General features: G+C 42.2%; 1 protein-coding gene across 23 annotated transcripts in view; it reads left to right on the forward strand.

Moving 5' to 3' along the window:
• CELF2 (CUGBP Elav-like family member 2) overlaps positions 1-13689 on the forward strand; it is a 669316-nt gene that overhangs the window by 615235 nt on the left and 40392 nt on the right. For 12 of the 23 annotated variants that reach the window (XM_087722719.1, XM_087722718.1, XM_087722722.1 and 9 more), the window contains 3 exons: positions 2424-2507; positions 2617-2680; positions 11534-11668. In XM_087722719.1, the coding sequence (XP_087578845.1) occupies positions 2424-2507; positions 2617-2680; positions 11534-11668 (283 nt within the window). The remainder of the gene's footprint in view (positions 1-2423; positions 2508-2616; positions 2681-11533; positions 11669-13689) is intronic. The other 11 variants (XM_087722727.1, XM_087722728.1, XM_087722730.1 and 8 more) reach the window with 1 other exon arrangement.

The raw sequence follows: 13689 nt of genomic DNA on the forward strand, positions 1-13689 counted from the left end.
TTCCTTCCTTCCTTGTCCCCGACTTTAGCAATCACTCTGCCAACACACACAGGTTCATATTACTTTTTTGCCATATTCAAATCCATATCCTCTGCAAATCACACAGTTTAATGTTCACTACAATCAATTGGGTTTTTAACCTCTAATATATCATTTCCATGTAAGGAGACACATTCATTCTCATGCTCACCCAAAATACTTCTAATGTCATCATAAGCTTTCCATATATGTTTGTTATACTAATAACTCCCTAAGTCAAACATCCAGGTCTCATTACGTCTTTGATGTTGAATCATTCAAAATGATTAGTTCTGATAGTCGGCAATTAACTCCATTACACAAATGAATGAATGTTCAACATTCAACAATTCACGTTTATATGTGTTCTTTAAATCCACAAAGGTACTATAAGCTTTTTTACATTAACATTTCTCAATGATCTGCTAAAATCCAAAAATCTGGACAGTGTGCAGGGGTGGGCTTCAAAAATTTCAGTAACAGGTTCTCTGCTCGGTTGCTGGGTGGGCATGGACATGGTGGGCGTGGCCTAGTTGGCCTCCTGCACCATAGGGGGCGTGCTTTCACCTTCCACATGCTCCGGAGGCTTTCTTCAAGCCTCTGGGAGGGCACAAACTGCTTCCCTTGGGCTCCAGAGGCCTTCCGGGAGACCCATTTTTCCCCTTCCCCGAGCCTCCACACAGGCCCTGCATTACCTTGCATCCAAAATAGGTGCCAAATTGAAGACTCTTGGGAGGGGGGTAACAGGGGTGGGGCGTGGTGGGTGGGGCCAACTAGGGGTGGGATTTGAGCCATAATGTTAGCTACAGGTTCTCCAGAACCCAGGCGAACCTGTAGCAGCCCATCCCTGATCTGTTGTCCAGCAAAAAGGCATTTCTTTCCCAAGTTTTGTTCATCTCCCATAACTATTCACCAAATGCATTTCCATGTTCAGCAAACTGATACCTTATATATCTTTTAAATTCGCTGATACTATCTTTTCCTTTGAATAAGACAACAATAATGGCATTATCCAGTTTATCAGACATAGATGCTCTCTTCGCATACAAGTTACACAAATAGATAGGCGCACCATCACAAATCAAGCCCAGTTATACCATCTATTAGCCATACATTTTTCAACATTTTCCCAGTATTTACAACTTTCTTGTCATCATTTTTCCCTTCGGCACAGAGATTTATAGCATTAATTTCAGTTCCGTTCTTTGACATATTACTCTTTTCTTCTCTGTACACATTATGCCATGTCTTTTCTCTCCATTTTCCTTTTATTTGCTTTTTGTTTTTCATCCGCAACCTTCCTCGCTTCATCATCACACCCACCATCCTTTTTCATTCTTCTCATTAGTGCAACTCCACAGACTTCAGCAGCCCTTTGTGACATAATTCATTTCATTCTGTTCCAAGCAGATCCCACATTCTCCTCCTCTTTCCCTTCCTTTAATTCTGTTGGGGGATTAATCTGTCTCTCCCCCCCCCCCCACATCCCATTCATACCACCTAACAGATTCTTTCCTGCATCTCATTCATTCAGAAAAGGGGACAACCTTTCCCAAAATGCTCACCATAACCCTACCTCCTCCCTAATCCCCATTCATTAATAACTGACACTTTTTCACATGCATTTAAGCTTTTCATTCGTAATGAAACCTTACACTAGGAGACTACGTCCGTTACTACAAATTCTATGTCACTTGGAACCATCACTCATCCAATGAAAAACGGTTCCGTCTCTCTGCGGCTTTATTCACACATTACAATATGCTCAAACGTGGTTTGACTCGTTTTAACATGTTATGCGAAACCAGCCATTGTGATTTCTAAGGGATGGTTGGTGAGCTAGCCTATGCTGTGATCCCAACCAGATGTGGGTTATCCAGGAAGCCATGATTAAACAAACCAAGACTTAGCCAATGTGGGGACTCGGTTATGTGTACGACCAGGTTCCAAGATTGTCCCCTTAGATACAGCATCTCAGTAATGATGATTGGCAGTTGAATATATCAACTGCCTCCGTTAAAAATCCATCGTTGGCGCCTAGGTGGATATTCTATGCAGTTGGGTTACCAAAATAGTGCACTGACATGCAGATCCCCTTTGATTTCCTGTGTGGACCCAACTGTGAAAAAGAACAGCCCATTGTGAGGTTATGTGTTTTTCAGGACCAGTCCTACAAACCATGTTAAGGAAACCAGCTTCTCTTTCTAAGTGGGGAGGTGGAAAATGTGCTTGTGATATTAACCAGGATGAGTTATGCTAACTGCGCAGGGCAATGATTAGTTGCACTATGTTGGGCTGAAATAGATTTAGCACCTGACAGTTTAAAAAAAAAAGAGTAAATTGATTAATTGTTTTAAAGCAGCAATGTTATTGAGTTTCCCCAGTGTCTGTGTGTTTCTTAATAGAGATTAGACATTAATATGGATTTACAGCATCGGCTCTGGGGACCTTCATTCCAACACCAGGCAGAAGCAAGAGACTGTATAAATGTAAAGGAAACTATAAGTATCCCAAATTTAATTTGATTCAGATAATTTTGCTTTAATCTTAACTTGTTGCGTTATTAACCCCATTGATGTTGTTACTGTTCATTTGCAGCTTCTGCAGCAAGCCACATCCTCCAGTAACTTGGGTGCCTTCAGTGGCATTCAACAAATGGCCGGTGAGTTAAAGCCTCTTTATATATTCCTTTTCCTCTTTTTATCTCCTGGGGCTGAATTTTAGCCCTTTTTAGTACAAGACGATCCTTCATCTAACCATATGGTTTAAGGCAGGGGTCCTCAAACTACGGCCCACCGAAGCCATTAATCCTGCTCGCGAGGGACCACAAGGCTGCCCCACTACATCGCCCCACCTATCCACCAGCCACCACCCACATTCTGGAGGCCGAGGAGGCCAAAAACGGGATGCACGGAGGCCTCAGGGACGCCAAAAATGGGCCCGTTTTGGAGCAGCAGAGTGGTTTTGGAGGCCCAAGGAATGGGCACATTTTTGGCCTCCCCAGCCTCTAGAGAGAGGGAGGGAGGGAGAGAGACAGTCAGACATCCCAAGGCAGCTGCATCCCTTCACTAACCTGCTTCCCACCCCCAGGAGAATAACAAATTATTGTGTGTATTATTTAATGGACTGCTAAATTGAACCATGCCCACCCAGTCACATGACCACCTAGCCACACTCATCCAGTCACATGACCACCTAGCCACACCAGTGGTGGGTTTCAAAAATTGTTCGAACCTACTCTGTGGGTGTGGCCTCCTTTGTGGGAGTGGCTTGCCGCCCATGTGACCAGATATGAAGATGCCGACGACACTTGTCAGAACCACCTTAAATTACCTCACACACAGCACTGGCATGCATAGGAATATGATGTAAACTTGTTTTTTAAAAGGCATCTTTGGTTTGCGTTAAAACAACTTCAACACACGCAATGTTCTGATTGCACCACAAACGCAGTAGTCATCCTTACCTTTCACAGAGGCACTGAGTTTTATAAATAGGAGCATGATAGTGTAGAATAATCATATCCAAGGACCAGTGGTGGGTTTCAAAAAATTTTGGAACCTCTTCTGTAGGTGTGGCCTGATTTCTGGGTCCACTGGTGGAACCTCTTCTAACCGGTTCGTTAGATTTGACGAACCGGTTCTACCGAATAGGTGCAAACTGGTAGGAACCCACCGCTGAGCCACACCCACCCACCAAGTCCAGCCTCCCAACAGTCTGAGTGACCATGAATTGGCCCCCTGTTTAAAAAGTTTGAGGACCCCTGGTTTAAGGGGTAAGTATATGCAAAAAGCAAAATATCTTGGATGTTGCATTGGTTGATTTGATTGCACTTATATGCCGCCCTATTCCCGGGGGACTCAGGGCGGCTAACAAATCAAGGGGAGGGAATACAGACAAGAGGGGGAAAAAACAAATAAACAACTACAATAAGAATTTAAAAACAATCAACAGCCACACAATTCGAGCGGGGACGGGAACTCGTCAGTCCCAGGCCTGTCGGAACAGCCAGGTTTTAAGGGCTTTGCGGAAAGCCTGAAGTGTGGTGAGCATCCGAATCTCCACGGGGAGCTCGTTCCAAAGGGCCGGAGCAGCCACAGAGAAGGCCCTCCTCCGGGTGGTAGACAATCGGCATTGGCCGGTGGATGGAATTCGGAGGAGGCCTAGTCTGTGGGATCTAATAGGTCTGTTGGAGGTCATTGGCAGCAGGCGGTCTCTCAAGTACCCAGGTCCAATATCATGAAGGGCTTTATAAGTGACGACTAGCACCTGTAAAGCACTGTAAAGCAGTATATAAATCAGCTATTGCTGTTAATAAAAGGTCATACTTTGCTCTGCTGATTCCTGTCTTGTACGGGATATGCAAGAAAAAAGCAAAGGCCATTACGTCTGTCCTGTGATGCCATTAGTAACCGTCCCCTCTTGCTTGATATTCTTTATTTCTCATCAAAACCGCAACCTCTCCTGCGCTCTTCGTGTCGTCAAACTGGCATGTGAATTTATTTTTAATTATCCTCTGACCAGGTCAGCAAATTAGTGGCGTTTTTATTCACTCTTGCCACGCACCAAAGGGCTTCCGCTCTATCAATATATCTCCTTAGAGTCTTCTTTTTTTTTAAACCCCCCCCCTTTTTTTTTTAAATATTATCATTAATGCTTTGCTCTGAATGGATCTTGAGGGGCATCTATGAAAAAGAGATGAGATTGTCCCCATAGGCTGTCGGAGTTTTATTCCTAGAATATGCCATTATTGCATTGGCTCCAGGGACTAATGCAGAATCCGCTTTCTGACAATATAAATTGGCCCGCAGGTGACGATATCGCTGAGTTATTTCCTCTGGTGCAAATCTGTTGGCAAGTACTTGCCGCTCGTATTATGTGCCGCTCGTAATCTGGGCAAGGTTTTTTTTTTTTTATTCTCCTCTCATGAAAAATATATCTTAATATGATAAACAACATTTTCAGAGTGATGGTTTTTTGGAAGCGGCTTTGAGTTAAGAAGCCCAATAGTATTTCTTGGACTTCATCCTACAGCAGTGGTTACCAAACTTGGCAACTTTAAGACTTGTGGACTTCAACTCCCAGAATTCTCCAGCCAATTCTCCAGTCAGTCTTAAAGTTGCCAAGTTTGGGAACCACTGTCCTACAGAATAAGAAATGCAAGGACCAGAAAGATGTGTCTGTGTGTGTTTTGATTGTTTGTTGTTTGTTTGTGTGAGGGCAGGAAAAGATTTTTCTGCATAGCACGGTTAGAGAAGCATTATGTCCCTGCAATTATGATCTATTGGTTGAGACATCCCAAAGTCATAAGTGCTCCCTCAAAGTAAATTGGATGCAGACTTAGCATTGCATCAGTGAAACCAGCTGGGAGTAAAATAAGCTATTAGCTATTTTTTTCCCCCATTAATCTAAATGGATCAACTGTACAAATGACAAATCCGAGATTGTCAATAGCACTCAAGATGCGTGCAATTTCACACATTCCTCAACCAGGAGCCTTGATAGCCAGTCTTCTGGGAAATATTTAAAAACATCTCTCAGCTTTGTCACCTCTGCCTAACTGTAAACTTTTGAGGTATAAACCACTTAGATGTTGATTTTTCTTTTTTTTTTTGGCTTCTTTGGTATTCTTTCTTTCATATACAGATGGTCCTCGATTTACAACTGAGCCCAACTTTTCTGTTGCTAAGCGAGACAGTTGTCAAGTGAATTTTGCGACCTTTCTTGCCACAGTTGTTAAGCGAATCACTGCGGTTGTTAGTAACACGGCTTCTGGCTTCTCCGTTCACTGCAATGGTCATAAATATGAGTTAGTTGCCAAGCGTCCGAATTTTGGTCATGTGACCATGGGGTTACTGCAATGGTCACAAATGTGAAAAATGTCATAAGTTACATTTTTCAAAGCCATTGTCACTTCAAAAGGTTACTAAATGAACTGTTTTACGTGTATATATGTGTGTGTGTGTCTGTGTGTGTGTGTGTGTGTGTGTGTGTGTGTGTGTGTGTGTGTGTGATAAAGGAGGAGAGCCTGTGGCCTCGTGGCTAATACAACTGCCTAATATGTAATACAGCCCAGGTTCGAATCCCAATAAGGGTATGGCTAGCTGATGAGAGCTAAATACCTTGAAATAGATCTATACTAGTCTCCCTTTATTTACTTATCAGCACAAATGCAACACACACACACACACATAAACACACACACACATGTATATGTATCTATACACATACCGAGACATGTATAGGCATACACACGTAAAACAGCTCAGATTAATTAGTTTATTTTAATTGTGAATGGCATAATTGAAGGGCAGAATTGGAGCTTAAGATTGATAGAAAGGTGATCAAGGAACATCTTGGTACAGTTAATGGGTTTAAGTCCTCAAGACTAGATGAATTATGCCCTCTAGGGTACTTACAGGAAGTCTTCATTTTAGTCCTATATTTTAAAAGATGAATTAGCTGCTTTGGCTCTGCATAAACTTTGTCCTTCAAAGGAAACTTTCCTCTACCCATTGAGCCTGCGATGGGAATGGTGCCATGTAAGCTTTGAAGCAACTCCTCAGAAGTTTACAAGGTAAACTTCTCATGTATCCAACCTTCTCATATCTTCAGCCTTAACAAAAAAAAGATACGGATACCCACTAATTTTATGGGGTTGTTGTCGAATTGCCAATAAAAATTATTTCAAACCATTTAATGTTCAGTGTGAATCCCAAGAATGGGTTCTTCATGGGATCGAAAGCTTATCGTTTATACATCTCCCTGGAATTTGTGTGGTTGGAATGGATCAAGACTGTCATAAATAAGCAAGGAAGCAAGCGTTTTTTTTTCCTTTTCTTTTTGTAAATGCCTGTACTAAGAGAAAACCTAAATTGGGAAATGAGCTTCTTCAAAAATTAAAGCAATATTGCCTGTTTGGCACCTCTCTCTTGAAAAATAATGAAATGCATTTTTCATTTCTTTTTGTTTTTCCAAGCTGACATCAACTGTAATGAGAAAAAAAAACCACTTTAGTTGGGAACTGGTCAGTCCCCTCTTTCTGTGTGTGAAAGTTTACCCTGCAAGCTTCACACCCTGAGTTGTGATATGGAAACCTCAGGTCTCCAATTTATTTGTGTTTTAACAGGACTGCATGTGTCACTGCAAGGGTACTACACCAGTTTCCTGCAAATGTGCTAATAGGCCATATGAGAGAATTCTACAAGCATCCATCTGCCGATTTCTAACAAGCCTGATTGGCAAGTGGATGGTACAACTGACATCTGTTCTTCCTTATTGATATGTAGATTTATGGTAATTGCTGTGAACAATAAGACACCAAATTACCTAAGGTGAACATTAAATTAAATTTTCATAGCCCCTCTCCTTATAAATACATTTTATAAAAATCTTACATTTTAAGCAGACATATTGTACATCCATTATAAGCATAATTTAATTGTATTTTTAATGCGCCAAGCAATGAAAATCTAAGTTGCGATTCTTGCTGCACAAAATATTGCCCTATTTTGATAGCTGAGCAGTTCATATTATTGAAATGAATTAAATTCCACATTTATTCTCAGCATTTTTTCTCCAGCATAAAAACTAAGAAGCATATCTAGAAGCTTGTTTTTCCAAAGGGAACCTTTCTTCCTTCTCCCCCTCCCTCCGAATGTAAATAATTAACATTTCTTCCAAAAATACTGTGCTTGTAGAATATTCAGTGGTTTCATCAGAAGATTATCAGATTATTTTTCATTTCATTTTCTAATAGAATAACAGAGTTGGAAGGGACCTTGGAGGTCTTCTAGTCCAACCCACTGCTTAGGCAGGAAACCCACTTTAGACAAATGTTTATCCAACGTCTTCTTAAAAACTTACAGTGTTGGATCATTCACAACTTCTGGAGGCAAGTTGTTCCACTGATTCATTGTTCTAACTGTCAGGAAATTTCTCCTTAGTTCTAAGTTGCTTCTCTCCTTGATTAGTTCCCACCCATTGCTTCTTTTTTCTACCCTCAGGTGCTTTGGAGAATATCTTGACTTCCTCTTCTTTCTTGCAGTCCCTGAGATATCGGAACACTGCTATCCTTTCTCCAAACTAGACATAGTTTGCAAGTCAAGGACTACCTGTACAAGATAAGGCTTTTCATTCACACCTCTATCCACTCATCCTCCATTTCAGGGGTGCTGTTTAGTGCAGGGGTCTCCAAACTTGGCAACTTAAAGTTAAGCTGGCGGACTTCAACTCCCAGAATTCCCCAGCCAGCTTTGCTTGGAGACCCCTGGTCTAGTGCGTCTGATTTAGTTCTTGCGAACCTGTTGCTGGATTCTTCCTTTCCTTCAAGGAAAAGGCAGAGTCAGGTTGAGCAGCCATTCCTGTCCCCATCGAGATCTGATGGTTTTAATAAAGGTAGCTTAATAAAGGTAGCTTCTCTGGTAGCTGAGCATGAGAACACATCCTGGCTGGCTATGCAGCTGACAAAAGGTTCAGGTGATAAACAGAGCCAATACATGAATATCCCCGTGGTTATACAGCTCCATCCTATTATGTCAGCCATTAACACTTTGAAATGAGTGTGTTTTGGACAAAGTTTGCAGCAGGTTCAAAATTTATCCATGGCATGAAGTCAAGAAAAAAAAACAGCTTATTTGCACTAAGTGCCTTGTTAGACAGTGTGGTCTGTTAAATATAAACCTCGTCCAATTATATGGAGGTATATGAACTGACAAAGAGCAAGGAGATGTTGTTGGCTCTTTCCTCTTTGTTTTGAAACTTGGCTGGATGTTTTTTCCAATTCCCAGAAAGATTTGTTTTAGTAGGTAGCTGTTGCATGGAATGGGATGGAGTGGAGTGGAGTAGAAGGGAATGGAATAATAGCGTGGAGTGGAGTGGAATAGGATTAGATTAGAGTAGAGTAGAATAGAACAGAACAAGGAATAGGAAATTAGAATAGAATAGAATAAAAAATTAGAATAGAATAGAATAGAATAGAACAAGGAATAGAAAATTAGAATGGAATGGAATGGAACAGAACCGAATAGAATAGAACACAACAAGGAATAGAACAAGGAATAGAAAATTAGACTGGAATGGAACGGAATAGAACAGAATAGAATAGAATAGAATAGAACAAGGAATAGAAAATTAGAATGGAATGGAACGGAACAGAATAGAATAGAATAGAATAGAACAAGGAATAGGAAATTAGAATAGAGTAGAATAGAATGGAATGGAATGGAACGGAATGGAACAGAACAGAATAGGAAATTAGAATAGAGTAGAATAGTATAGAATAGAACAAAGAATAGGAAATTAGAATAGAGTAGAATAGAGTAGAGAAGAATAGAATAGAATAGAATAGAATAGAATAGAATAGAATAGTTGGAAGAGTCCTTGGAGGTCTTCTAGTCCAACTCCCTGCTCATGCAGGAAGTTTCTACTAGCAGGTAGAAGCCTTGAGAAAGACCCTGCCCCTTATTTATTCTGATATCCATCATCAGAAAATTATTACATACACCAAGTTTCCTAAAGAATGAATAATATAAGGAATCTGCTTATGCCTTTTGCATTGGTTGTTTGACACGTGCCCCTAATTTTTCTGTTATTGAAGCTTCCTGCACAACAATCTGTAATCTTGAGGGATTGTGCAGGAAGCTTGCATGTATTAATTACATTTCCCGCGATTAAAGTACCTTCAGAGCTCTGAGTAAATGTTCAGTGAGCATCTTTACTGCAATGGAAATTGTTTCAACTGTGTGACTCAGATGACTTCTCCTAATTCTGAGCCACAGCGGATTTGACTTTACAGCAAATTATCCCTGGTGAAACCAGACTGATGGATTGCTAGGCAGTAACCCAGCCTCTTTTCTTCTCTTCTTTTCTCCCTTTTGAAGTCGACACATCGTTGTTAAATAACAACTGTATTCTTGCCATGCTTTCTAAAAAAAAATTTGCAAGGAGGAAAAGATGCTGCTCGTCTTTGACAAACGTTTTGATAAACAACTCAGAGGTATCCCAAGATAATTTCCCCTGCATTTTTGATTGTGGCCCCTTGGCGCAACTCATGCTTCGCCTCCATCAGGGCTCATGCTGAGTCCCTGTCATCTGCTCCGCCAGAACAGGTTCCTTTTTAAAATGAAAATCAAGAAAACTGGAAAATTACGGTCTTTGCAAATCCCAAGTCAAGTCAGACTTTATTTTGGTGAAAGACCAATACAGAATGAAATAGTTAAGAGGAGGATCAAACTTAAAAGACAAGCTGAGAGAATAGAGGTAACCCTCGACTTATGGCCACCATGGAGCCCCAAAATTATGTTGTTAAGCGAGACATTTGTTAAGTGAGTTTCGCCCCATTTTACGACCTCTCTTGCCACATTGTTAAATGAATCGCCGCAGTTGATAAGTTAGTAACCTGGTTGTTAAATGAATCTTATTATTATTATTTATTAAATTTTGTATGCCGCCCACTCTCAAAAGAGACTCAGGGCGGCTGAGTCCCCATTGACTTTGCTTGTCAGAAGGTTGCAAAAGGTGATCACTTGTGGTGGCGCCATGATGGCGCAGTGGTTAGAATGCAGTATTGCAGGCTAACTCTGACGACTGCCAGTAGGTCAAGCCTTACTAGCTCAAGGGTGACTCAGCCTTCCATCCTTTCAAGGATGATAAAATGAGGATCCAGATTGTTCGGGCCAATATGCCGACTCTTTAAGGCTGCTTAATGAGTTCTGTAAAAGCACTATGAAGAGGTATGTAAGTCTAAGGGCCAGAGGTGGGTTGCTGACGTCATTACTGCCAGTTCCGTGCACATGCGCAGTAGCCCATAAATAGGTCTGCGCATGCGCAGAACATTAAAAAATGAAAAAAACAACATGCCACACCAACCAGGGAACCGGTTTGGAGGCATGGCAGGCCTGGGCCGCTGCCGTTTCTGGTGACCCAGGCTGGGAAATCGCTACCTGTTTGGCAGAAGTGGTCCGAACCAGTAGGAACCCACCTCTGCTAAGGGCTATGGGTATTGCTATCACATGACCTTGGGACAACACGAGGGTGATAAGTGTGAACCAGTTACCAAGCATCTGAATTTTGATCACATGGCCGCGGAGATGCTTCAGTGTTTGGAAGTGTGGAAAAAACGGCTGTAAGTCACTTACTTCAGTGCTGTTGGAAATTTAAATGTTCCCTAAATGAAATGTTGTAAGTCGAGGACTACCTGTAGGATGGGAAGTTTCACACTGGTTTGGTGGATTTAAAGCAAATCGTTTGCATCTGGTAATCGACTTCACTAGCTCTCCAGGCCTTCCGAAAAGCCGTTGAAACCTGGCTTTGTCGGCAGGCCTGGGGTTGATGAGTTCCCTTCCCCTCTCGATTTGTGTGTCTGTTGGTTACTTTTAAATGCTTGTATTTGTAGTTTTTGTGTTTCCCTTCCCCCCTTGGGTTTGTGAGCCGCCCTGAGTCCCGCTGGGAATAGGGCGGCATATAAATAAAACAAAACCTAAACCTAACCTAAACCTCTCCCTTTTCTCCGCAGGGATGAATGCTTTACAGCTACAAAATTTGGCAACCTTAGCAGCTGCAGCGGCCGCGGCCCAGTCCTCAGCCAACACCACCAATGCGAATCCACTCTCCACAGCATCAGGGGCCCTTGGTGCACTCACAAGCCCAGGTACGCACGCTCGAACAGAGTGCTCTTCTTCTCACCTTGGTTCCAAGGAAGGAGGGCAAATAGAGAGATTTAAACATTATCCTCCTCCTAGCCATGTGTGCAGTGGGATTCTGGTACATGAATGATGGGTCCATTGCAGTGGTGGGTTACTACCGGTACGTCCCGCTATGGCCGTACCGGTGCCTGCTGGGAGCACCAGGTACTGTTCCGGCACGGTGCTCCAGAGGGCCCACCCGCCCGCCTGCGCTCCTTACCTGTATTTGAGCTGTTTGGGGCTTCCGCGCACAGAGCGTACGGCGCCTGTGCGACACTCCGCTGAGCAGCTGGAGCATTGCAGGAAGTAAGTATGCATGCATGCGCTGCATGTGCGTGCGTGCTGCACACATTCATGTGGTGGACGGCCAGCCCCGTTGCACCCTACTGGTTGCAACGGGATCCGGAACCCACCACTGGTCCATTGGAGGTTTTATTCCAATGTATTCCTCTTTGTGTATGGTAAAATATGTTTTTTTTCCATCAACAATGGAAATTTGGTCAGGGTGTCTTCAGAGGGAGATGCAAAAGTCAAGATGGCAGCCATGTTGATATGATTGAAGTTCCCTTTTCTAATGTTGTGCGCATGCACAGACCGTTTTAAGTGCAAATGCGCACGCACGCGGAGCACAACATCTTTTAGGTAGTAATGGCGGCAGGAACCCGCCCCTGTATCACAGCCACCATCTTGGCCTATGTGGGTATATCTTGCAGACACCCTTCCTGAATTGTGATTTCAAATATGTATTAACTCTGTTATTTAAATTTTTTAATAAGGACTTCAGATTGGGGGAATCTTAATGAGGAAGCCTTCAAACTGGGGCTGTCCTTTCTATTGCCAAGGTTTCTTTTTGAAAAGACATTTTACCTACTTCACGTGGCTAACCCTCTCGAGTAAGAGAACAGAATTTTAACCGGGGGATAATAATTCATTCATGGACCATTGCAGGCAATTTAAGCTTGAGAATTTGGGAAACCATATTTCATTGTGAACATTTTCTACGTACTTATCCATTACATTTTCTTTTGATTATTTTTAAATAATTGTAATTTATTTTATCTTTACATTGCACCTAGTAAACATTTACCCTGGTTTTGCCTGTTGCCATATTTATCCAATTGTGTCAACTGTTTATTTCCTTTCAAAACCCCCAGAATGTTAACAATCCTAGAAAAGATGGAGCCTTCTTTGATACTGTTTCTTTTAATTTTGCACACTCTTGGTCTTCTCTTGAAACTTCTGAAAAGCTTTTCAGAGGAAAAGACAAATCTCCTTCTGTGTCCCTCGGCGGAAATTAAATCAGGTTCTCACATCAGGATAAATTTAAAGATTTGTGGTATGGCCCCCATGCAATGTCTAATTTATTCCATTCCTAAACTGCTATTTCATAGAAATGATTGTAATTCTTAGAGGTTCCGGAGAGATCATGGCCCTAAAATGCAGGAATAGCCCTTTTCCTTAGCTTTTCATCCTGAAGCAAAATATACTTTCGTTGACTTGTACATTATTCCCTTTGTATTATGGTATATTAATATGGGGCAGGGGTGGGTTCTAGCTGGCGTTACTGCCAGTTCACTCGTGTGCACGCTTTGCACACACGCACGCGCAGTTCAATGGAAATTGTTCTGCACATGCGCAGAACTAAAAAAAGAGATGGCGATAGCGGCAACCAGGGAACTGGTTCGGGGGCGTGGCCAGCCTGTGTCACTGCCGGTTCTTCGACCCAGGTCGGCGTACCACTACTGGTTCGGCTGAACCAGGCCGAACCAGTAGGAATCCACCTCTGGTGCACAGTTTCAGTTCTGTTGTGAACTTTCATGATTCATGGAAGCCATGCAAAATACCTTTTGTGTTTTCTCTTTGGGAATGGGAATGTAGAACGTAAAATCTACCATTGCTACATTTTTTGTGACACCGAACAGACCAACAATTCTCTCTCAAGAAGTCAAGCAAAGGAAAAAACAAAATACTCTGTTTTCCTCCAAGT

Source organism: Thamnophis sirtalis, unplaced genomic scaffold, assembly GCF_051295495.1.
Source record: "Thamnophis sirtalis isolate CommonGarterSnake01/CBP01778 unplaced genomic scaffold, rThaSir2_p1.2 scaffold_9, whole genome shotgun sequence".
Classification (NCBI taxonomy): Eukaryota; Metazoa; Chordata; class Lepidosauria; order Squamata; family Natricidae; genus Thamnophis; species Thamnophis sirtalis.